This window comes from Mastomys coucha, unplaced genomic scaffold (assembly GCF_008632895.1).
Source record: "Mastomys coucha isolate ucsf_1 unplaced genomic scaffold, UCSF_Mcou_1 pScaffold20, whole genome shotgun sequence".
NCBI lineage: Eukaryota > Metazoa > Chordata > Mammalia > Rodentia > Muridae > Mastomys > Mastomys coucha.
Genome location: NW_022196903.1, coordinates 130,715,091 through 130,737,422, shown reverse-complemented (window position 1 = coordinate 130,737,422; position 22,332 = coordinate 130,715,091). Strand labels below are relative to the sequence as shown.

General features: G+C 44.5%; 2 protein-coding genes across 3 annotated transcripts; one reads left to right on the top strand and one right to left on the bottom strand.

Annotated features, from left to right (window-relative positions):
* Positions 1-310: 310 nt before the first annotated feature.
* Positions 311-13,647, top strand: Wbp11 (WW domain binding protein 11). 2 transcript variants are annotated; one of them, XM_031383685.1, is made up of 13 exons: positions 362-508; positions 840-841; positions 2,341-2,448; positions 2,873-2,904; positions 4,000-4,093; positions 4,906-5,102; positions 6,077-6,210; positions 6,332-6,531; positions 6,991-7,182; positions 9,552-9,653; positions 10,348-10,641; positions 11,117-11,299; positions 12,653-13,645. In XM_031383685.1, the coding sequence occupies exons 3-13, from the start codon at positions 2,385-2,387 to the stop codon at positions 13,084-13,086; spliced, it is 1,926 nt and encodes a 641-aa protein (XP_031239545.1). In that variant the 5' UTR covers positions 362-508; positions 840-841; positions 2,341-2,384; the 3' UTR covers positions 13,087-13,645. The 2 variants fall into 2 exon arrangements, with proteins under 2 accessions (XP_031239544.1, XP_031239545.1); XM_031383684.1 differs by lacking the exon at positions 840-841 and having other exon boundaries at positions 311-508; positions 12,653-13,647.
* A 5,004-nt stretch (positions 13,648-18,651) lies between these two features.
* Positions 18,652-19,191, bottom strand: LOC116099722 (histone H2A.J). Its single transcript, XM_031383686.1, has one exon. The coding sequence runs from the start codon at positions 19,101-19,103 to the stop codon at positions 18,714-18,716; it is 390 nt and encodes a 129-aa protein (XP_031239546.1). The 5' UTR covers positions 19,104-19,191; the 3' UTR covers positions 18,652-18,713.
* Positions 19,192-22,332: the final 3,141 nt, after the last annotated feature.

The following is a 22,332-nucleotide window of genomic DNA, read 5'->3' as shown; positions in this document are numbered from 1 at the left end:
TAACTTGTTTTCTATGGAGGTATTCCTTTAGGACAGCATCCGTTTACACACAGAATCAATGGACGACGCAGAACTATAGGCACACGGCTACCTGGAGTCCTGAGAGAATGAACTGCCGGAAATGCGTCAGAACTCCGAGAGCAATTGGCTAATCAAATAGCAGCTTCCTTATTTTTTATTCTTATTGGACTATATTAGTGTCAATCTACAATGCTCCGGAATGAGGCGGGTCTCTTGGGCTGTAGTTATCCAATCGGATGGTAAATGAGAGCGGAAGTAACTCTGGCTCGGATGTTGTTGTACTCTCTATGGTCGCAGTACTTGGCAACGCGGTGAGAGCGCGGGCCGCGGGAACAGGAAGTGACGCAAAGCTGGTGGAGGGGCGCGAGGTTTCAAGATGGCGGTGCCTGGGTGGTTGACCGAGGGGCAGAGGTGAAGGCCCCTTCGCAGAAAGTACTCGGGGACCGCCCGCTAGTTGCTCTCGCCGTCCCGGGAGCCTCCCAGTCGTGTGAGTGCGTGGGGACTAGGTGCTCCGTTTTCCGCGGTCCTCCCCGGGGCCTGCGAAGCCTTCTCTGAAACACCAGGCCCAAGGGGCTACGCTCTTCCTCTGCCGGGCCCGCCATGGGTTTCAGGGCTCCGGGGCTGGCGGGGCGCTGCGTCCGACGGGTGGGTCCTCGGGCGATTCCGCCCGCTGGGTCAGATCCACCTCCTGAGTGAGTCGACCGGTGGCCGTGGGTTGACGTCTAGTCGCTCGAGTCCGTATCAACCGTCGCTATGGTTTCGGCAGTTGCGGCTGAGGCCTCCCTCAGTGGACCTGCACCGGTCGGGTTGCACTGGAGTTGTCTGGGTTCCCGTGGTCTTTTGACCTTGTCTCTCCCAACTTTTGTAGACGGCGGCACTGTGGTCTTGTAAAAATTCTCCTTGACTCGTAGTCGATTTGGTTTTAGGTGTGTGCGTGGTGGGATGGGGTCAAAACGTGAGCCTGAGGCTGGTTTAAGGAGACCCTAAAGATAAGATCAAAAATAGAAATGTTGTATCCGTGCCTTTTTCTAGTTCTCTATAATCAATACTCTTCCCTTCCCTTCCTCCCAAACTCATGCCCCTTCTGCATTCTGATAAAGAAACATTTATACTGAAATCGACACCGATCAGTTCTGAAATATCTGGGAAGTAGCCGGAAGCCGGGCAGTTGACCGTTTGGTGAAAGAAGCATGAACCAAAACAACCAAGGAGCCAAGGGAATTGCAGTTGTAGAGTCTTAAATTTACCTCGGGATCGTCTCTTTCCCAACCTAGAAAGAAAGATTTATTTAGTGCTCAAAGGGGAGCCACAAGAGGGCCTGGCCTGTAGGGAAATGTCACACACCTTGAACGGGAAACATTTGTTCCTTTTTTTTTACTATGGGCAAGGTTAAATTTTGTAAGTTTCATTCATTTGAAATGGAAGAGAAAGAAGTGATAGTAATGAAAGCCAGGCCTTAAAATATTTCCCTACAGTGGCTGCCACTTTTAATTCCCTTAAATATATAAATCAGGGATCATGTGTGCTAGTAAGAAAAAATATGTATCTTAATATCAAGTTTGGGGAGTTCTAATACTTCATTTTTTATTGCTTTTGCTTGAGAGTCATGAGTCATTTGACTTGGTATTAAATCAAGATAAGTACGTTAGAATGGATTGCTTTTTGCCATCTGGGGTGTTGAATGAACAGTACACATCTAAGAGGAAAAGTAAAGAGCATATTATTGCCTTTAACCTAGATTCAGTATCCCCACGCCGTTCATTTCACCTTATATATAAAGGGAGGATGCCCCAGGGTTTGCATCGCATTGTTAGAACATCTTCTAAATTAGTTTTGGTTTGTTTTGAGATCATCTCATATGACTCAGTTTATATTCCAAGGGGTGGCATTGTAAGTGCATAGTACTATTTGATTTCTTTTTTTCGTTTTTGGTTTTTCGAGACAGGGTTTCTCTGTATAGCCCTGGCTGTCCTGGAACTCACTCTGTAGACCAGGATGGCCTCAAATCAGAAATCCACCTGCCTTTCTTTATTCAGTTAACAACACTATATAATCCATAGGAAAGGGTTACTTTTCAAAGAAAACTTTTGAGTATTTAATGATAATCTCACTGCCTTGACTAGGAGAAATATTAGCTTTTATTTGTGGTCAAGAAAGGTAAAGACATATTTCTTGGATGCTTCCTTCAAAATTAAAGGCCATGTTCTTACAAGTAGAGAACCAAAAGGATATTTCTTTCCAGAAATTGATGCAAATTCTTAAAAGGAAGATATTTTACACATACAGAAAAACTGAGTTCTTTATATCTTTTTTTTCCAGTTTTTTTTTTTTTAATGAGGAAGTAAATCATATAAATTGTCAACATGGGACGAAGATCAACATCCTCCACCAAGAGTGGGAAGTTTATGAACCCCACCGACCAGGCCCGTAAGTGTCAATAGTGTGAAATGAAGACGTAAAGGAGTTAAAACTGGCAGACTATTTCATTGTGGCCTAAGTTTAGCATTGGTAGAGTGGGTGTGTGAAGTCATGTAGAATTCTTAAAATTACAGTTAGAATGTTGAGAGTGGAAGTTAGCTTAACATGTTTCTTCTCTCAAATTTGGCTAGCAGGATAAAATTAAGTCTTTTATGTTAGAGTTTTTAAACAAATGTGTTTTTAAGTGCATGATTTGAGAATCTCTCCCTCCTTGTGGTTCGGTTATTTTTCTGTAAACAATACATGAGGTCTTTTGGGTTGAGAGGATTGGAAGTGCTAAGTTTCCTAGTGTGTCCATGTGCTCCATAGGGGAGCCTCAGAAGGAATTGTGGTTAATGATGGAAATTTGAGTTATGTCTTCCTGTCTCCTTAGGGAAGGAAGCCCGGAAAAGAGAATTGAAAAAGGTATGAATTTAGAAGCATTTTGTGTATTGTATTGAGATTTATGAAATTTCAAGTTATATGCCAGGAAAGACACTTTATAGTATACTGCTGATGAAAACCAGAAAATTGACTGTTTAAAAACTGACATACCTCTGGAGATTTGATTCATGGTGATTTGTATGACAGTGTCTATTAGATTCTCTTTCTACATTAAGTTAAAAATGCTTTGGGGGCTGGAATGATGGCTCACAAGTTAGCAGCACATTATGCTCTTACAGAGGACCTGAGTTCTCTGCCCAGCATCCATGTTCAGTTCAGTGACTCAAACCATCTACCTGTAAGTCCATCTCCCAGGAATCCAATACCCTCCTCTGATCACCACAGGAACCCATAAACACGTGCCCATGCACTCCCACAAACACACACCGATAAGTAGAATTATATTTTTAGAATGACTTTTGAAAATAATTCTTAAGCTGAGTATGGTAATTGATGCCTGTAATCCTAGCATTTGAGATAAAGAGGACAAGGACAAAAGTATCAGGAGTTGAAGGCTAGCCTGGGCTAAGGCAGTCAGACCCTGTCTTGAGAAACTAATTATTTTTACTATTTATCAAAATGTAACTGCTTTGTTAAAAGCTACTGAGTGAATGCTAGTAATTGTGCTGCTGGACCTCTTTGTATGGGTAGTTAACTATTAAGTTTTGACAGAGTGCTCGAAGCAGTGAACATTGGTGTCACCTGTGACGCTCTGAGGGATCTTTTATAGTCTCTGTTGGCTTGCTCTTGTTTTATTGTTTAGCCTTAAACAATTGTTTAGCATAGTATTCTTTTATTTAACTATGCTCCTACCCCCCTTTTTAAACAAGTTTTTCTGTTATATAGTTGCTAACGATATAACTAGGTAGAAAAACACTCAGAAGCACATCATTTTCACTAAAGTTTAATCATGATTGAGAAGAAGAATTCGCAGAGCTGTTTCTGGAAGTTTAAACATGTAATTAGAAACAAAGGAGAAATTTGAATTTCTTCTTAGACTCTTGAGGCAAAGTGAAGGTAAAATGCCCAAGTGCCCAGCTTCTTTCTCAGTAGTCTTCCTCTCTCTCGTTTCCTAAGAACAAAAAACAGCGCATGATGGTCCGAGCTGCGGTTTTGAAGATGAAAGATCCCAAACAGATTATCCGGGACATGGAGAAATTGGATGAAATGGGTAAGAGTATTGCAAAGGGCCAGCCTTAACAAAGGCAGCACAGCCCTAGGCAAGCGCAGCGACCTGATGGCTGCCGTTGGGTACCCCATTTTGTTTTAGTGCTATGGAAATAGATCTGTTGTAAGCTGAAGATACCATATTCTAGAAGAAGGACGCTGTCATTTAGTTGGAGCTAATTACTGTAATTAGATAACAAAGGACCCTCTCTGGCCAGCTCACTTTATAATTTCTCAGATTTAATGATATTTTCACTTTACATTTATATTAGTGGAATAAGAAAAGACATACACTCAAGAATTCTTATTTACCAGGAATGATGCAGTAATAATATCGTCCAGATTTGACCAAATCATTAAGTTAGTAGGAAGAATAGGGAAGTTAGTAGTTAGTAGGAATAGGGAAGAAGTTAATTCAGTTTGTGCTTCAAGAAAAAGAAGAAAGAACCCTAAATCACCAGAGGCCTAATTTTCATTCAAACTAATTAAAATAGAAAAGTATATCCTGGTGTCTGTAATTGAGACACCCCTAAATAAAGCTTCTTCCAGGAGAAAACTAGAAATCTCCCTGAGACTGACTGTGCTGCTAGGAACAGCATGGGGTGGAAAGTGGAAGGAGTGTGTGAAGGTAGTGGTAGCTGGAGGCGAGGCTGTGGCTACAGTACCAGCCTGTGGGTCCTGCTGGGAAGGATCTGGGGATATGATTGGGCAAGACTAGGACTGGGAAATGAAATCTGGGACCTGGATGTCATCAGAAAGGAGGGTTTTTTTGATGTGACTCTTCATTTACAACTCTAAAACCTGCTTTTCTCCTAGAGTTTAACCCAGTGCAACAGCCACAGTTGAATGAGAAAGTACTGAAAGACAAGCGAAAAAAGCTGCGGGAAACCTTTGAAAGAATTCTACGTCTTTATGAGAAAGAAAACCCAGATATTTACAAAGAATTGAGAAAGCTCGAAGTAGAATACGAACAGAAGAGAGCTCAGCTGAGCCAGTACTTCGACGCTGTCAAGGTAAGCTGCTCTAAGAGAGGCCTGACTATGTTACAGGTGCTCTTTTTAAAATTAAGTGTGTACCTTTTAATTAAGTTAGCTCTAGCAAATTCAGTCCTTTGTACTTAGAGAAATTGTCTGTTACAGTAAAAGCCAACGACTGGAAACCGCCCAGGTGTCCTTAACAGGATCATAGATAGTCAAACTGATGTATTTTCACAAGCAGATACTACTCAGAATGTTTGTTTTTTAGAATAAAATGTTGATATGGTAAAAATGAGTGAGAGTGTGAGCTAGACATGGTGATGTACCCCCTAATCCTTGCGTAGGATTGGAGACTGTCTGCCAAGAACATGGACGGGTGAGGCTCAAACCAATGTTGCTTCTTTTACTATTACTGCTCTGTGGGGATACACTTCCAAAACAGGCAAAAATTGACCTGTTAGCACTGACTGCTTTGGAAGGTGTCAGGAGTTGATTGAGAAGGACTGGGATATGTCCACTTCTGAGAGCTTTTATAGTTTGCTGTAAATTTTCCTTTACTGTGGCAGAAAATCAGAAACCTAAATGAAATGGTGTTTGTAAAGTAGATGGTGTGTTTCCAATGCCACACAACACAGTTGAAGGAAGGCGGGAGTTTTAGAGGGTATATGTTGTTTGTTACCTGATGAGTGTCACTGTCTCGGAGTTTTATATATATATATATATATTTTATATATGTTGCAGAGTACCCTTACTACTACTTTGAACAGTTGGATTTCTTCAAACTGCAGCATTTCAAATCACACTGGAAACGAGTCAGCTGATGATAGGGGTTATAGGAAAAAGGAGGAGCTGTATTTGGGTTCTTTAGATTCTTTTAGTTTGGAAGTGTTGGCTTGAGGCTTTTAGCCATTTTTCATGGTCTTAGTATTAGTTGGAAAACAAATTCAGAAGTCTTCAGTTACGGGGTTGAGCTTGGCTCAGTACCATACAGCTGGGTCTCTGTGTTTCAGAACGCTCAGCATGTGGAAGTCGAGAGCATCCCTTTGCCAGACATGCCGCATGCTCCTTCCAACATCTTGATCCAGGACATTCCTCTTCCTGGTGCCCAGCCCCCCTCTATCCTGAAGAAAACCTCAGCGTATGGGTAAGGGAGCCTTACTTAAAGGAGGGTGGACTGAAGGGCCGGCTGGTACAGCAGGAGCACGAGGGCCTGAGAGCCTGGAGAGCGAGCCTTCTTACTAACCACCACCATCCTTCCTCCACAGGCCTCCGGCTCGGGCCGTGTCTATCCTTCCTCTCCTGGGACATGGTGTCCCACGCTTGCCCCCTGGCAGAAAACCGCCCGGCCCTCCACCTGGTCCCCCTCCTCCTCAAGTTCTGCAGATGTATGGCCGGAAAGTGGGGTTTGCTCTAGATCTTCCCCCTCGGAGGCGAGATGAAGACATGCTGTACAGTCCAGAGCTTGGTATGCAGGCAGGGAGTCTTCCTCTAGTGCCGTTCTCTGTGTTGCTTCCATGTTGGCCTTTTTAACATACTCACATGGAGAACATAGGCAATAGTGAGGATCCCCGCACTTCCCGCTCTGTTTCCCCATGGATAATTTAGCAGATCTGCCTGATGAAAGCACCTTAGATAGAGATGGTGTTGCACTTCCCGTCAGAAGAGGGCATCTCGGTTTTGTCAGTGCTGACAAGAGTCACTGTGTGAGAGACTTCACACAATTGTTTCTAATTGTTTGCGCTTCTCACAAGAAAACAAAAAAGTATTTAAAACTATTGCCCAGTACAAATATCATAATACATGATAGCTGGCATTGTGTACAGAATTATTGTTTACAAGTTTTGTTGAGCTAAAATAGCATGCCTATCTTTGGGTATGGAGAGCTAACCATGTCATGTGATCCTTGTGCTCTTCGTGTCATCAGCTCAGCGGGGTCATGACGATGACATGTCCAGCACCAGTGAAGACGACGGTTACCCTGAGGACATGGATCAGGACAAGCATGATGATAGTACCGAGGACAGTGACACTGACAGATCAGACGCAGAGAGTGACGGGGATGACTTCGGGCACCGCGATGACAGTGAGCGCGACAACACTGAGGAGAAGAAGTCAGGTGCGTGCAGGTTAATGCGCCGGGGTAGATTAACACTGTGTGTGCGCTCGCGGCCTGTGTGTACACGCATGCTAGAGCATATATGTGGCAGTCACGGTTGGTTTCCTCAATCTGCTGCGTACTTATTGGAGATTCACCTTGGGTAATTAGGATTGCTGTTGAGTGCCTTACCTCCTGAGCCAGCTCACTAGCTCACAACCAGCTTTTAATCCCAGTTTGGTTTGGCTTGGTTTTGAGACAGGTGTCAGTCACTGTTAATTAGGCTGGCCTCAGACTCATGGTAATCCTCCTGCTTCAGCCTCCCAAGTTGTGGAGTTAGAAATAAAAGCCACCATTCCTGGCCATTTGTCTTGATAGTTTGAAAGGTTTTGACATACCATTCTTACACATGTTTGTGAGGAAATAGTACAGGTAGTTTTTAAAAAGTTACGCAAGAAATTCCACTTTGAGGCAAAAGTAGTATTAGCATCATGAAATTGCTAACATATTCTATCCTGAACATGCAGTCGGAAAGGAAGAATAGCCATGATTTTTAAATATCTACACTAGAGACTTAAGACGTTCTATTCTTCATGGTGCCCTTCATAAACCAGGGTAATCCTTGGAGTTCATATATACATAATATGTAATTACATATATAATGTATATATGTATGTATGTATAAAGGTGCACTTTTATACATGTAAGATATTTACTAGTTGGGAAAAGCACCTGTTCAGCACACTTGACTGCATGGAAAACAAACTATTCTCCATGGTCAGCTGTGACGCACCTGCAGAACGATTTTGTGTGTGTGTGTGTGTGTGTGGTGCTGGGGAGTAACCCTAAGACTTGATGTATACTAAATACATTCGATTCTGCTGGATCCCCAGTTGTGTGCACACTGTATGTTATGCTTTGTCACAAAAATTTTAAGCATTGTGTAAGCAGTGCAGAGCACACAGTGGGTGTGTGAAAACCTACTAGCTGGGGAGCTTCTTAAGGACTGTAGCTGTAGTCCCCAGGATGGTATCTGTATAAGATCAGCAAATGCCTATCCCACCTTTTCTTTTTAAAAATTGTATGTGTGTGTGCAGTAGCCCGGCCTGCCTCCTTCACATGGGTGTGCAGGTGAGCATATCTTGTGCCTTGGAGGCTACAGTATGTTAGATCCCTCAGAGCTGGATTGTCCAGACCACTCGGGGATGCATTAGTGTTCCTTAATCATGATTACAAATGAAAAAAGCTTATCAAAAAAAATCTATCAGAAATTAGTGTAAGAATGAACCTGACATTGGAAAATTATAGAAGACTTCTAAGTTGGAGCTGGTCTTAGAAAGGAGAGTCGGGTAGAGCCCCAAATGTGGGATTCCCCTGTGAGGCTGCACCCTTTCTTTACTCTGGGGCTTCAGCTCCACCTGTTGTTGAGGTTGTTGGAGGCTGGGGGCTGGGACAGGGTCTTCTATGTAGCCCTGGCTAGCATAGGACTTCCTGTGTAGACCAGGCTGGCCTTGAGCTGACTGAAGTCCATGTGCTTCTTCCTACTGAGCATTGGAATAAAGGCCTGTGCCCACAGCCTGTTTATGTGTTCACAGTGTGCATGGACCTCAGATGGCTATCCCAGCTGTACATCCTCTCATCTGATACTGCCTTTACCATAGCCAAGCATTTTTCTGGGCAGTAAAAGTCCAAGATTAACTAAAGCTGGGCCCACATAGAAATATTCCCTTCCTTAAGTGTTGGCTAAGAAGTCAAACCCCAGATCAGAAGTGCAGTGGCTGACAGTGCCGGGTTGGAGATCTGTCGGGATGAAGTGTGCCTGGTACTGAAGGATTGTGTAGTGGACTAACATGATCTTTAAGCACCTTTTAGGGTGTGACTAAGATTTTCCCACCTTTCATGGGGCCTTTTGTCATAATTAGATTACTAATTTCCTGGTGTAAGCTATCGGGTACTTTGGGCATGTCCTGCATGCCGATGATGGATTTTCCTTCCCCAGGACTGTTGGTTAATAGGGTATGCTGGTTTCATGAGTTGCTCAGCTTTCATCTTTTCTGCGACTTAGGTTTTGCTGAATTACTAAAGAAAATTGTTGCTTTAAGATGCATATTTACTGTTTCAGCTTATATGTTTAGGGCTTAAAACTGAATTATCTAATACAGTTTATATATTTCTTAAGTATCCTAACATTTTCTGAACATTGTTTTAAGTTAATGTAGTATATTTTATATGCAACCAGTTAGCACAGCATTGATTTCCTTTAGTGTGTGTCTCTCTGTTTGTCTTCTGTCCTGTAATGGGTCAGAGTCCTTACAGCCTCTGCTCTATAGTGACCATTTTTACAACTCTTTGATGCTTCTTTCCCGTTTCATCCTTTCTTGACTGTTTAGGTCTGAGCGTCAGATTTGCTGACATGCCTGGGAAGTCACGGAAGAAGAAGAAGAGCATGAAGGAGCTCACTCCTCTTCAAGCCATGATGCTGCGAATGGCAGGTTAGAAGCAAGGAGGAATGAAGCTCTGGCATTTCCTTGTGCTGCTTGCTTAGCTTATAGTCTTCCATTTATAGTCAGCGAGCAGCTCTGAAATAAGCCATGAATCTATATTCTATGAAACTTAAGATAAGGAGCCATTTGGTAGTGTGCCCAAAGTTTCGGTGCTAGTGAGCCGTTGAGATGACTATTTGTGGGGAGGCTGTGCAGCATCTGTTCTTGAGCTGGTGTGTGGAGGACAGCTTGTGGGTGTCAGCTTTTCTGTTGCTACCGATGGGAATTGGCCACAGGAATTGAGCTCTGGTTGTCAGGTTCCCTAGCAAACAAAACGCTCTTGCAGCGCTGGGTGGCATTTAATTCCAAGTCTGTCTTGTTCTGATAGCCTGGGCATTGTCCTGCTGCACTAGTTGCAGATGGACAGACTACTGCTTGGTTGTTGTGTATTTCAGTGGTCAAGAAAAGGACTTGGATTGTTGGTTTTTAAGAATTTTCTTATTTTTATATATTTATTTATTTGGTTTTGGGATGTGTAGCCACTGGCTGTCTGACCGTGAAGTCAGAGACTATCTTGCTCCTATGTCCTGAGTGCTGGATTAAAGGCATGTGCCACCTCACCCAGCTCTGGTGTACTCTTGGCCCCTGCTGTTCTCCAAGCTGTAAAACAGAAGTCAGCTATTTTACAATGTTTTTTTTTCAGGTCAGGAAATCCCTGAGGAAGGACGGGAAGTGGAGGAATTTTCAGAGGAGGATGATGACGACGACTCTGACGATTCTGAAGCAGAAAAGCAATCGCAAAAGCAGCATAAAGAAGATTCCCACTCTGATGGCACTCCTGCTGCCTCTTCCCAGCAGCAGGCTCCTCCACAGTCCGTTCCTACTTCTCAGATACAGGCACCTCCCATGCCAGGACCACCACCTCTTGGACCACCACCTGCCCCTCCCTTGCGGCCTCCTGGACCACCTACAGGCCTTCCTCCTGGGCCACCTCCAGGTGAGCACCCCCAGAATGAGGAGTAAGAGCGAAGCCATTCCTTCAGAACAGCTGTCATCAGGACTGACGTTTTCTGTTGAGGCTTCTCAAAGGGGGAATGAAAACCGTCCATTCTGTGAGCACTGTTAGTAGCTCAGACTTCGTACAGTCACCTCTTCTTAAGGGTCTTTTATTTCTGATTTTGTAAGCTGGACACTGGTGCATAATTGTACTTTCTTTGGTACTTTATTGTGGCAGACTAGCCCAGTTCTGCATTGGTGTTGCTTAATACCTTCTCACGCACTACAGTGGGACCTAAATGGGTCAATCTATAACTAATCTGATAACCTCTTTATAGAGCTCAAATATGTGTTGAAGGAATTTTATTTCCATGCTTTTTATTTAAACGAGATCTCATTTCTGAATAACATGATTATGTGAGTTACTTTTCTACCACAATTACTTGTCTGACTGACACTGGTTTTTCTTCTTTCAGGGGCTCCTCCATTCCTGAGACCACCTGGAATGCCAGGAATCCGAGGGCCTTTACCACGACTTTTACCTCCAGGACCACCACCAGGCCGACCTCCTGGCCCTCCCCCAGGACCACCTCCAGGCCTGCCCCCTGGACCCCCTCCTCGAGGACCCCCACCAAGGCTACCTCCTCCTGCACCTCCAGGTAAAGTTTTTCAGTTTCTGTGACAAAAGCTAGCCATGGCCTGTGTGCTCTAGGGGTCTCTGAGAACATCTTGCAGTAGGTCTGCATGGAAGTGTGCTCTTCAGGAGCCTTCCCAGTGCTTTCCACTCTTCACGTCAGCCACCAACAGTGAGAAGGTTCTCTTGAGTTTTGTGAGAACAGGCACAGTTGTGTCCCATGAGTCTATACAATTATCATCTTCAAGTTAGATCACAAGGAAGGTTCCCTCCTCTCTAACCATTGTCCAAGTCAGTCCTACAAATGTCAGAATGGGCTTTTGGTATGGCCAGGTTTTGGTTCAGCACACTGAATATTGCTTTTTTGTTTTGTTTTGTTTTGTTTTGTTTTGTTTTGTTTTGTTTTTCGAGACAGGGTTTCTCTGTGTAGCCTGGGCTGTCCTGGAACTCACTCTGTAGACCAGGCTGACCTCGAACTCAGAAATCCACCTCCCAAGTGCTGGGAGTGCGCCACCACTGCCCAGCTCAGATTGCTTTTTAAAACGCAGCAGCTGAGGCTTTGTCTTTGTCTTGGTGGTATGCAGAGGAACTGAGGTTAAGGTAATCAGCAGTTCACACTTGGTGCAGGTTAGATCTTCGGTGGCTTTTGAAGACTCCGGTCTGATGTGGGCTATGTATGTGTTGCAGCATCAGAAGTGTGGGAACTCTGGAAAGACCAGTCCGTTCCCAGTTACTGAGCAGGACAAATCCTACCCTGTGCACTATGTGAAGGCGGTGAGACTAACTACTCAGGGATCGATCGCCTTGACCTTAGTAACTACACACTAGGCAGCCAGGGTTCCATGCTGGAGCTTCCAGGTTGGAAATTGTGTCTGCCACCAGTTGGCATTGTCAGCTTCATGTTCATTTTTCAATTAGGACAGTGTTTGGAAGAAAAAAACCTTGTGAGTTCAGTGATCCAGACTGAAGGTGAATGAATGTAACTTCAAAGTATTAAGTTTCTTTCTATCAGAATATATCTCTGCCTTTCCCATAGCAGGTTGTATGAGTTCAGTTTAATTCCTGTAAAAAAACATGCTTAAAAAGCAGTCGCAGTCTATGTCTAAACATCCTTTTTTTAAAAAAAAAAAAAAAAAAAAATTTTAAGATTGATTTATTTGTTTTATGTATATTCGAGTACACTGTCACTGTCTTGACACACCAGAAGAGGGCATTAGGTCCAATTACAGGTGGTTGCTGGGAATTGAACTGATGACTTTTGGAAGAGCAACCAGTGCTCCTACCCACTGAGCCATCTCTCCAGCCCTTGTCTAAACATCCTTAGTGCCAGTTAAATGTCATTAATTCTTGTGCTCATCTTCTCTGCCTCTTCCTTTAGGTATCCCTCCTCCTCGTCCTGGCATGATGCGCCCACCCTTGGTTCCTCCTCTTGGTCCTGCCCCACCTGGCCTTTTCCCACCAGCTCCATTGCCCAACCCAGGGGTATTGAGTGCCCCACCCAGCCTCATTCAGCGCCCGAAGGTGGATGATGCGAGTGCAGCCACTATCGAGAAGAAAGCCACAGCGACCATCAGTGCCAAGCCCCAGATCACCAACCCCAAGGCAGAGGTCACGCGGTTTGTGCCCACTGCGCTGAGGGTGCGCCGCGAGAACAAGGGGGCTACTGCTGTTCCCCAAAGAAGGTCAGAGGATGACTCTGCTGTGCCTGTTGCCAAAGCAGCCCCCAGATCTGGTCCTTCAGTTCCTGTCTCAGTGCAAACTAAGGACGATGTTTATGAAGCGTTTATGAAAGAGATGGAAGGGCTACTGTGACAGACTCTCCTGCCAGGACAGGCTTCTGGTCAGAGTACTGGTGTGTGGAACAAGAGGCTGTTGGTAAACTTAGAGTGAAGAGCAATGTCCATATCAGGTGTTTTCCAAGTCCAGTTCCAGGAGCCTCCTAATATTTGCCTGCTGGGATCCCCACCCGCACAAGGTGTTTCTTTACAGTAGACCAGGATGTGAGGCACTGCTGCTAACCCCTGTTTCCTGTGACATTGCCATCTCTTCTCTTCCTTCTCTCCCCTCTCCATTTTGGGAATTCTGTCAGCGAAGTCTTAGTTGTTTTGACTCATGTGCCATGGGCACTTGATTAGAGAATTCTGGAGGAAAAAAGTTTATTTCATCTTGACTTTTGTGTTTGAGTTATTTTTAATATTTTCCTGTAAATATTTTGTAATATTTTCCTTGTAGTGGAATGGATTACAATATCATTTCCTAATTCAAAACAGGATATGTGGGAAGAAAATATACAATTCTGGGATTAAAGTTAATTCCCACAAGCTAAACTCTTTGAGTGTTTCATGGACAAATAAAATGTTCCATACCAAGATACCTTCTGTGTTTGTGGTAATGTGTAAACAGTTCACCTGGCTTGTGGGCAGAAACAAACACAAGTTTGTAGTGTTGGTTCTCAGGAACTGCAATTTCTCATGCAGAATGGGAATAGATTTTATTAGAAATGTAAAAGATAACTTTGAAATCTAAAAGGATAAAGAGGAAGAATAACTTCAAGATTAAATTGACTTCCCAGAAATGCAGAGGTATGCACTGTCCACGCTGACTGCTTACATAGGCACTCCAGAGAACACGGAGAGCTGGGGTTGTGGGCTGTGTGGTATACTTGGACGTGTTTTCCCCAGTTGGTGGCACTGTCTGGGGAAGCTTGGGAGCCTGGCTTTGTTGGAGGAAGTCTGTCCTGGAGGCAGGCTTTGAGAGTTTAAGACTCCCTTCTCCAGTTCTGCTTCGTGCTTGGTTTCAAGGTACTGACTCAGCCTGCTGCTGTACCTGCTGCCCTGCTTCTCCTACCTTCTTGTGCGCATTGTGTTAGCAAGGCACACCTTTGCTGGCTGCTGCATCTCATGCAAATCCTAGAGCATTAAGGATGGCACACTGAGGCTAATCCTTTCTCAGTTCTCTCAGATGAATCTTAGATTTTCATTGAGATTTTGCATGTCTGCTTCTGTTTTTCTGACAGATTAAGACATTCTTACAAAGCACTAAATTGTCTTTGGTTTGGGGGTTTAGTGTAATTAAGTCAAATGAATTTGATCATTTTCATGCAAAGGAGATAATTACATCATCCAATTAACATGGTAAGTACGTTTCTACATAAACAGAATTTCTCTCTACAATTTGGTCTGAATGATTATTTTAATATCCTTGACTGAATTTATTTTCTTTTTGGGAGAGATTCCTGCTACCTCTTTTGATTATCAGATCAATATTTTCAAGTGTGTTAGTTTTATTTGAAAATTGTAGTCATAAAGCCTAACATTGAATACATCAGTTCCATCTGTAAGAAAGGAGGGAGATGGCCAACGAACTGATTTGGTTTCTTGTCATAACTGTGGTTTTACCAAAGTGCTCTGCTAGCATCACTGTAGATCCAGCCCTTTGCTTGGATGTGGATTTCATGGGGCTCACAGGCTCACATTCAGCTCATTGAACACCTTTCTACATGGGAAACTTAGTGCCCTCATTTGCAACACCGGACTCTCCTCAAAGCCCACTGACTTTACCTGGAGATGCAGACTGTATTCAACCCAGAAACAGCAGAACAAAAAAGGACCCCATCCACTTCCACCTGGGCGAACCAATGAATTATGATTTTTTTGATGTTACTTTAAGAGTATGGTGGGTGATGTCCTAGTTTGCTTTCTATTGCTGTGGTAAATGCCAAGGCCAAAAGCAACTTGTAGAAGAAAGGATTTATTTGTCCTGCAGCTCACAGTCCATCCTGAAGGGAAGATAGGACAGGAACTGAAGCCATGGAGGGGTGCTGCTTACTGGCCTGTTGCTACCCTTCATACACCTCCCAGGATCTGGTAAGGGGTGTCACTGTCCACAGCAGATTGGGCCCGCCCTTCCACATCAACCCTTAAATCAAGGTCATGCCCCCTACAAGCAATCCGATGGAGACATTTTTTAATTGAGGTTCCTCTTCCCAGATGACACTAGGTTGTCAGGTTGGCAAACAAGTATAAATTCAGGAGGCTATCTCACCAAGCCTCCCTTCGAGCCACAGAAATAGTGTGAATGAACACGAATAGTGTTAATAGTTTTGAATGAGCTTAAAATAGTGTTTCCAATCAAGTGACTGGAACATTCTGAACCTTTGGCTGTTTGAATGACAATGGCTCTCATCAGTTCGGTATTTAAAATCCTTGATCTCTGGTAGGCAAAAATGTTTCTGGGAAGGATTAGGTGAGACCTTGCTGGAGGTGTGTCACTCTGGGTTTTGAGACTTCAAAAGCCCATGCCAGGCCTGATCTTTCTGCCAGTTTGTGGATCAGATGTAAGCTCTCAGCCACTGACCCATCATCTTGCCTCCCTCCCTGCTCCCCACCATGATGGTCTTGGACTTATGCTCTGTAAGCAAGCCTCAACTAAATGCTTTCTTTTTACGTTGCTTTTTTAAGTTTCATTTAAAGTTGGTCATGGTGTTTCGGCAATGAAGTAATCAGGACAGAATCTAAGTCCAATTCTATCAAGCTTATGTACTTAATCGCCTTAGCATTTGGCCTTTCCTCTGCTGGATTTGTGGAGTTAGGATTTAGCATGCTAGTCAGTGCCAACTATGGCATGGAGTAAAAAGCTTTTTTTTTTTCCAGAAATGCAAAACTCAACAGACCAGTTCTCTAGGATCCAAAGTCAAAACTGGCTCTGTAGGGAAACAAATCCTGCCCACATTATACTCTGTCCCACTGAACTGCTTTTCTCTGCAGGGGAGTGTCAATGTGCAAATAAAACCAAGCACTATAAACCTATCCAAAGTCTGACTTCAGGCCATACGAAAAAATACCTAGACTGTCTTTACATGGTCTCATGCATGAAACATTAGCCCTTTAAATTAACCTCAAGAACTTTTATCAGGGACCATAGCTTGAACTGATTTTGCAGGATGTTTCTGCCAATTTTCAACAACTCTCAGAAAGCAGTCTTTGAAAGGATTCTAAGTGTTTCTGGAGCAACAGTAGCAAAGGTTGGGTGGAAGTGGGGGCAGTTATCTTATCTTGCTCTTCCAGTACCAGGGAAGACTGTTAAAGAATCATGAGAAAAGGCAGATGGGTTTAGTCTTTCCACCTTTGTCCTTTTATCTTCATGATGTTGGTAATTTCAGATGCTTCATATCTTTAGTAAATTAGACTCAATATCAAAACCAGCACTTAAAACTAGATGTTTGAGTCTGTACTCATTGATAGAGAGGGTGGCTGCATATTGCCTCAAAGTGATATCACAACTGATTCTAACAAGTGAATCTTATTTGAGATAGTCTGCTGTGAGGCCCTGTCTTTGAACATGTATCTCAGACTGGCCTCAAACTCTTCCTCGGTCTCCCAAGTTCTGGAAATTCAAGTTCTAAACCACGCTCGGCTACAGTTCTTAAAAATTTCTACTGCTGGGGAAAACTATCCTACAGGTATGACAAAGGACCTGTCTTTGTCAACTTTTAGTACCTGCAATAACCCACAGGCAACCTGTACAACACAGGACCTGCTTTGTCATGGTCACTCCATGATTTATTCATGGTCACTGGGTAAGAAACTCAAGGTCTCTTCTACTCTTCCTCGCTCCCCAGGATTTACAGCTATTTTTCCCCCAATGGTAAAGCCACCAGTGTTGCTGTATGCTTCTGTAAGGAACCCCAATTAAACTCAATGGTTCACCCACCTACATACACTAGGATGGTCAACATTTCTGATCCTGTCTCACAGGGTGAGCCAGTATTTGCTCACATCTTACAGACTCATGTTTACCTATGCTCAAGTCACAAGGGCAAAAAAACCCTTAGTCCTTGTCGATGGCACTTCTCAACGTAAGCACCTAATGCTAATACATGGTACTAAAATAACTTGGTCCCCAAAAATGTCTACCTCCTGCAACTGCCCGTAACACCGCTAGAGTCTGTTCTCCTCAGGTATCAGAGGGAGCAACCTGCCTCTGATCTCAGAGGTGCGACAAACCTTTGTACATCTTTCAAGATGAGCACCAAGAATTCCATGTCAGTACAACAGAAGAGTAGAAAACCAAACACTGTCAAGACACAGATTTGTAATATATTATTTATTTGTCCTTTTTGCTGTCTTCAGAAACCATGAAAAAAAAAAAAAACCCCAAAACAAAACAAAACAAAAAACCCGTGGGTTTCAGGACAGTGGAAGCTAGCTGGCCTCATTCACAGCTGTACCCACCGGACACTAGCACCTGTCATAGCTATCATACCTATACTGGGAATAAAGTGCATTTCGAGGGAAAATACTGCAAATGGCGAGGAAGACTTCAACTCTGACTCCCAGGAAGAAAAAAAAAAAAAAAAAAAAAAAAAAAAAAAAAAAAAAAAAAGAACCTAGAATGAAACCTTCCCGGGATGTTTTGTGGATCCCGTGGACAGAATGACGGCTGCTGAGCATGAAAAGGAATGGCGAATGTTAGAATGGATTTCTGGGGCCCTGGTGTTCCTTCCTCTCTCCGCGTTAACTCACATGACCCTTCCCTTCTTTACGGTGCCGTCACACAACTCAACAGTTATGGGAAAACAAGAAAACAGATTCCAGTAAAGTTTACAGTCATCCCTAAAACTCGGGTTTGGTATCAGGCTGATTTCCAGAATCAATGCTGGAGAACAGGTTGTTATGAAGCTAAAATCGAGGGGAAATATAAATATATCTTGAGACACGGTCTAACGTAGTTCAGGAATGGCCTCAAACTCGCTATGTACCCACGATTGGCGTTCTTCTTTCCAAATGCAGGGGGTGGGGGGGCGTGCACCGTAAGCAGCAAGAGAAAATCATTTTAAGAGCTGGTAAACATATACTACTTAAGACCGAGGGCCCCGCTGTTAAGCAACACCATCCAGAGAGCAAGCTTCATGACTCGCTTCCGTATTGCACAAGTCACTTCATTATAAAGAATAGTGAACACAAGTGTGCAAGGTGAAGATGGCTGACACTCAGATCACGAATACGTAACATCTATTAGCTTAAAATACTACCTTAAATAACTAGCACCCACCAAGGATCCTAAGTTCTTGTCTTTTCCAAATAGTTCAACCTTTCTAAGTATGGCCAGCCAGGCAACTTCTTGTTCAGAGCTCGGAACATCTGCCCTATCACTTTTCCGAGGACTGGGAAGTTAGGCAAAGTCAATTCCAGAGTGCCCTCCCCGCACTAGCTTCGCTTCTCCTGCCCACTGGGACGCTAGGGGGATCTCCCAACCCACCGCTGGGTTCCTCCTGCTCGCACTTGGATGGGTGACCTGCATCCCCCTCAGCTTTGGGACTCGTCCCCCCCCCGCCCCCAGCACCCCGTCGGTCCCGTGACTACACAGCTCTCCGGATTTACTCGCTTTTCACCGACTTTATTGGCTGCGGACTGTGGCGGGCTCTGCGCCCGGCTGGTTCACTTGCTCTTCACCTTCTGGCTCTCCGTCTTCTTGGGCAGCAGCACGGCCTGGATATTGGGCAGGACGCCACCCTGCGCGATGGTCACACGGCCCAGCAGCTTGTTGAGCTCCTCGTCGTTGCGGATGGCCAGCTGCAGGTGGCGAGGGATGATGCGCGTCTTCTTGTTGTCCCTCGCCGCGTTGCCCGCCAGCTCCAGGATCTCGGCCGTCAGGTACTCCAGAACCGCCGCCAGGTACACGGGCGCGCCCGCGCCCACGCGCTCCGCGTAGTTGCCCTTGCGCAGCAGCCGGTGGACGCGACCCACGGGGAACTGCAGGCCGGCGCGCGACGAGCGCGACTTGGCCTTGGCGCGCACTTTACCCCCCTGCTTGCCTCGCCCGGACATGCTCGACCTCGCGCCTGGAGCTCCAACACCGGCTCGCTCAGTTCCGGGACGCCGCGCGCCACCCCGGAACTGCCTCGCCAAACGGCAGCCGCTGCCGACCGTGACGGGCAGGTGCCGCTCCCAATCAGCTCGCGCAAGCAGAGCCTCCCAATCAGAAGCGCACATTTCTAGCCCTAATTTACATAGTTCACAGGCATACTCAATCCTATTGGGATTGGCTGCCAGGAAGTGGAGTTAACTGGGTGCTTTGCGTCTGTCATCCCAGCACTAGGGTAACCGAGGCAAGATTGCCAGAAGCCTAAGGTCTGCTGTAGCTATTCCAAGAACCACACCAGCCTAATAAGAAGGAAGAAACGGAGGGAGGGCAGGGGGAAAAGGGAATTAAGCAAAGCCATACTTGGTTCAAGTCACTTACCCCCAGCTCTTGGAGGAGCTGAAGTAGGAGGGATTACAAATACAAAGACAGCCTGAGCTACATTGTGATATAGACCAAGCTAGGAAGTGAAACTTTACCTCAAAAAAATAAAAATTATGGTTATATGGTTAACTGTTGGCATTTCTTCTAGGCTCCGCCCCACAGTTACCCGACAACAGCCAAGTGTGCCTGACTCACTATAAAAGGGGATGTTTGTCCCCCTCCTCACTCTTGCTCTTACCCCTCCGTCCCTTTTCTCCCATTTTTTACCCTCCACGTGTTCATGACCTGTCTCACCACCACCACTCCTCCACCGCCTTTCTCTGTCTCTGTTACCCCCTCAACTCCCCTCCCCATGCCCTAATTGATACCGTCCTGTGGCTCGTACCTCGGGGGAAGGGATGCCTCCGCATGGGTCCACAGACGCACCCCTTCCACCCCGAGTGCACCATAACGCTCCTCCACCAAACATCCCTGGCTTCTTTTTCTTTTTTATAAAACACAACGGTAAGCAGAGTATGGTGTTCAGTGCCTATAAACCCAGCTGATGCAGGATGATGGAGAACTTGAATTGAGCTGAGAGAAAAGCCACCTGGAAACAATCAAAAACAAAAATCCCAGAGAAGAGCACCTCTGTCCCCTCATGCGGTACTCATGCAAATTAGTCTCCTGTATATCCAGGGGAGACATCCATACCGCTAATAATCTGAGTCCAGGGTCTGCACTTGTGAGAGCCACAGCTCTTCCGGCTCAATCAGAACGCCTTGGCTGAATTCTACCAGTAGAAGAGGCTCACCACCCGCTCCTTTACACACGTACCTGAAACGCTAGCCGCAGAAGCCCTGGCTGCCCTGGAACTCACTATGTAGACCAGGCTGCCCTAGAACTCAGAGATCTGCCTGGTATTAAAGTTGGGAGCAACCACCAGCCTGAGACATAACCTGGTTGTGGGCCTATCCGACCTATACCACATGAGGCTGGTCTTTGGACACTGCTGCTGCTCACTGGACAGTCCCTTCCTTCTCAGGCCATAGTCACAGACTGGGCAGGAATGCTGTCCTTGTGGATAGTGTGGATGAATCGGATAGGACATTCACATTACTCAGCTCTAGGGCTATATGTATGAGCTGGAGAAGAACCACTGGATTCCAGAGGTGAGGACCCTTTGCCTCAGCTTGCCTGCTGGAGGTCGGCACTTGGTGCTCCATCAAGACTTTAGATTACTCTTAGGCTCAGACACTGGAAGAAGAATGCATGGGAAACTTGTTCTTATATATTCAAATTATAGGGCCCCTGGCATCTGAAACAAAATAAGGTGTTTTCCCCCACTGGTAATTTACCCCATTTCTGAAATTACACAACTAAGTAAAGCCAAATGGTGATTAAAATTATTTTTTATCCCTTTAATTAAAAGATCATAAATTTACCTTCTCCTTAGTCTAATTGTGATTTTATTGAAATAACCTTCACAGAACCAAGTGCAGTGGAGCCTGATTGTGACCTTAGTGTAAAGGAGGTGTGGACAGGAGGGTCAAGGTTGTCATTAGCTACAGAGAGAGTTCCCACCTAGCCTGAGCTACATAGGATCCTGTCCCAAGATCCAAAATATTAAACACACACACACACACACACACACACACACACACACACACACACAAAGAAAAACCAACCCCGTTTACTTCTATCTTTGTACATCTTTAGTGCCTAGCACAATGATGAGCTAACCAGGAGCTGGGGTCTCCCATACACCCCTTTGGATCTAAGCAAAATATTGCCTCAATCAAGGAGGTCATCCTGGAGCCAACTTCCTCAGAATCCTGGCTTTACCACCTAACAGCTTACTTTCATACACTATCTAATGGTCCTAAGCATTCCATAGGTTATGTATACTAAATCAATGCGTATGGAAACCTCAGGTTGCAGTTTTTGGTAGGAAGTTCTAGAATGACTTCTGTAAACCATCTTAAATGTGCGCTTAGATCATGCAAAGGTCTCTTTGCTTCTTTCTTCCTTTCTTTTGACATAGTTTCACAAATTTGAATAAGTATTCTGGCTGCAGCTTTGTCCCTCATTTTGGTAAGAATTCTGAAGAGCAAAGAATTTAAAATCATGAGGTAAAATTTAATGATTAAGGCTTCTTCCCCTCCAGCTATCCTAAAGCTCAACTAATCTCTAAGAGACAGGGAGCAAACAAACGAAATACTGTTTGAGTTATGGAACTAGTAGAAATTGTAAGTGCTACAAATTAAAAGCATTTATAAATATAAAACTTTAGGAAACAGTTTTCCTGATGAGAAGGTTTATTTTTAAGACGCCAGACCAACAACAATTTACTAAAATACCTAATCCTCAACTTGCTCAGTATTACCTGGGAAGGTATTTGTGAACCCTCCCTTAAATCCTGCTGTCCTTAAAAAGGCAATAAACTTCAGGACAGCCCTGTTATTCAGAGCTCAGCTTCTGACTTCCTGTACTTGAATGGGGAGGGAAATGTATTTGAGTCTGTGTAGCCTAGCTTGGCCTCCAGCTCTTGGCAGTCCTCATGCCCAGGCCTCCAGAGAACCTAAATTACAGATATGGTTCACCAGGTCTCTTTGAAATGTAAGCAATGAGAACTTGGGGTCTACATGACAAGTTACAATAGTTCAGCTAAGTAACTATAGAAACAGTTGACTGAAAAGCAAATACTGTGTTAGCAAGGCAGGAAAAGCAGAAAAATCCATGCACAGCAGAAACAGTTGAAACTAAACAGGAAATGGGAAAAAGTGAAATGGGAAGGAAGATAACTTTTTTATTGTGGTTGAAAAAAAAAGG

Coding starts and splice junctions, on each gene's coding strand:
- LOC116099722 (XM_031383686.1), bottom strand. CDS start 19,103: ATGTCCGGGCGAGGCAAGCAGGGGGGTAAAGTGCGCGCCAAGGCCAAG.
- Wbp11 (XM_031383684.1), top strand. CDS start 2,385: ATGGGACGAAGATCAACATCCTCCACCAAGAGTGGGAAGTTTATGAAC. Junction 6,211..6,331: donor AAGAAAACCTCAGCGTATGG/GTAAGGGAGCCT, acceptor CTTCCTCCACAG/GCCTCCGGCTCGGGCCGTGT. Junction 7,183..9,551: donor CACTGAGGAGAAGAAGTCAG/GTGCGTGCAGGT, acceptor TTGACTGTTTAG/GTCTGAGCGTCAGATTTGCT.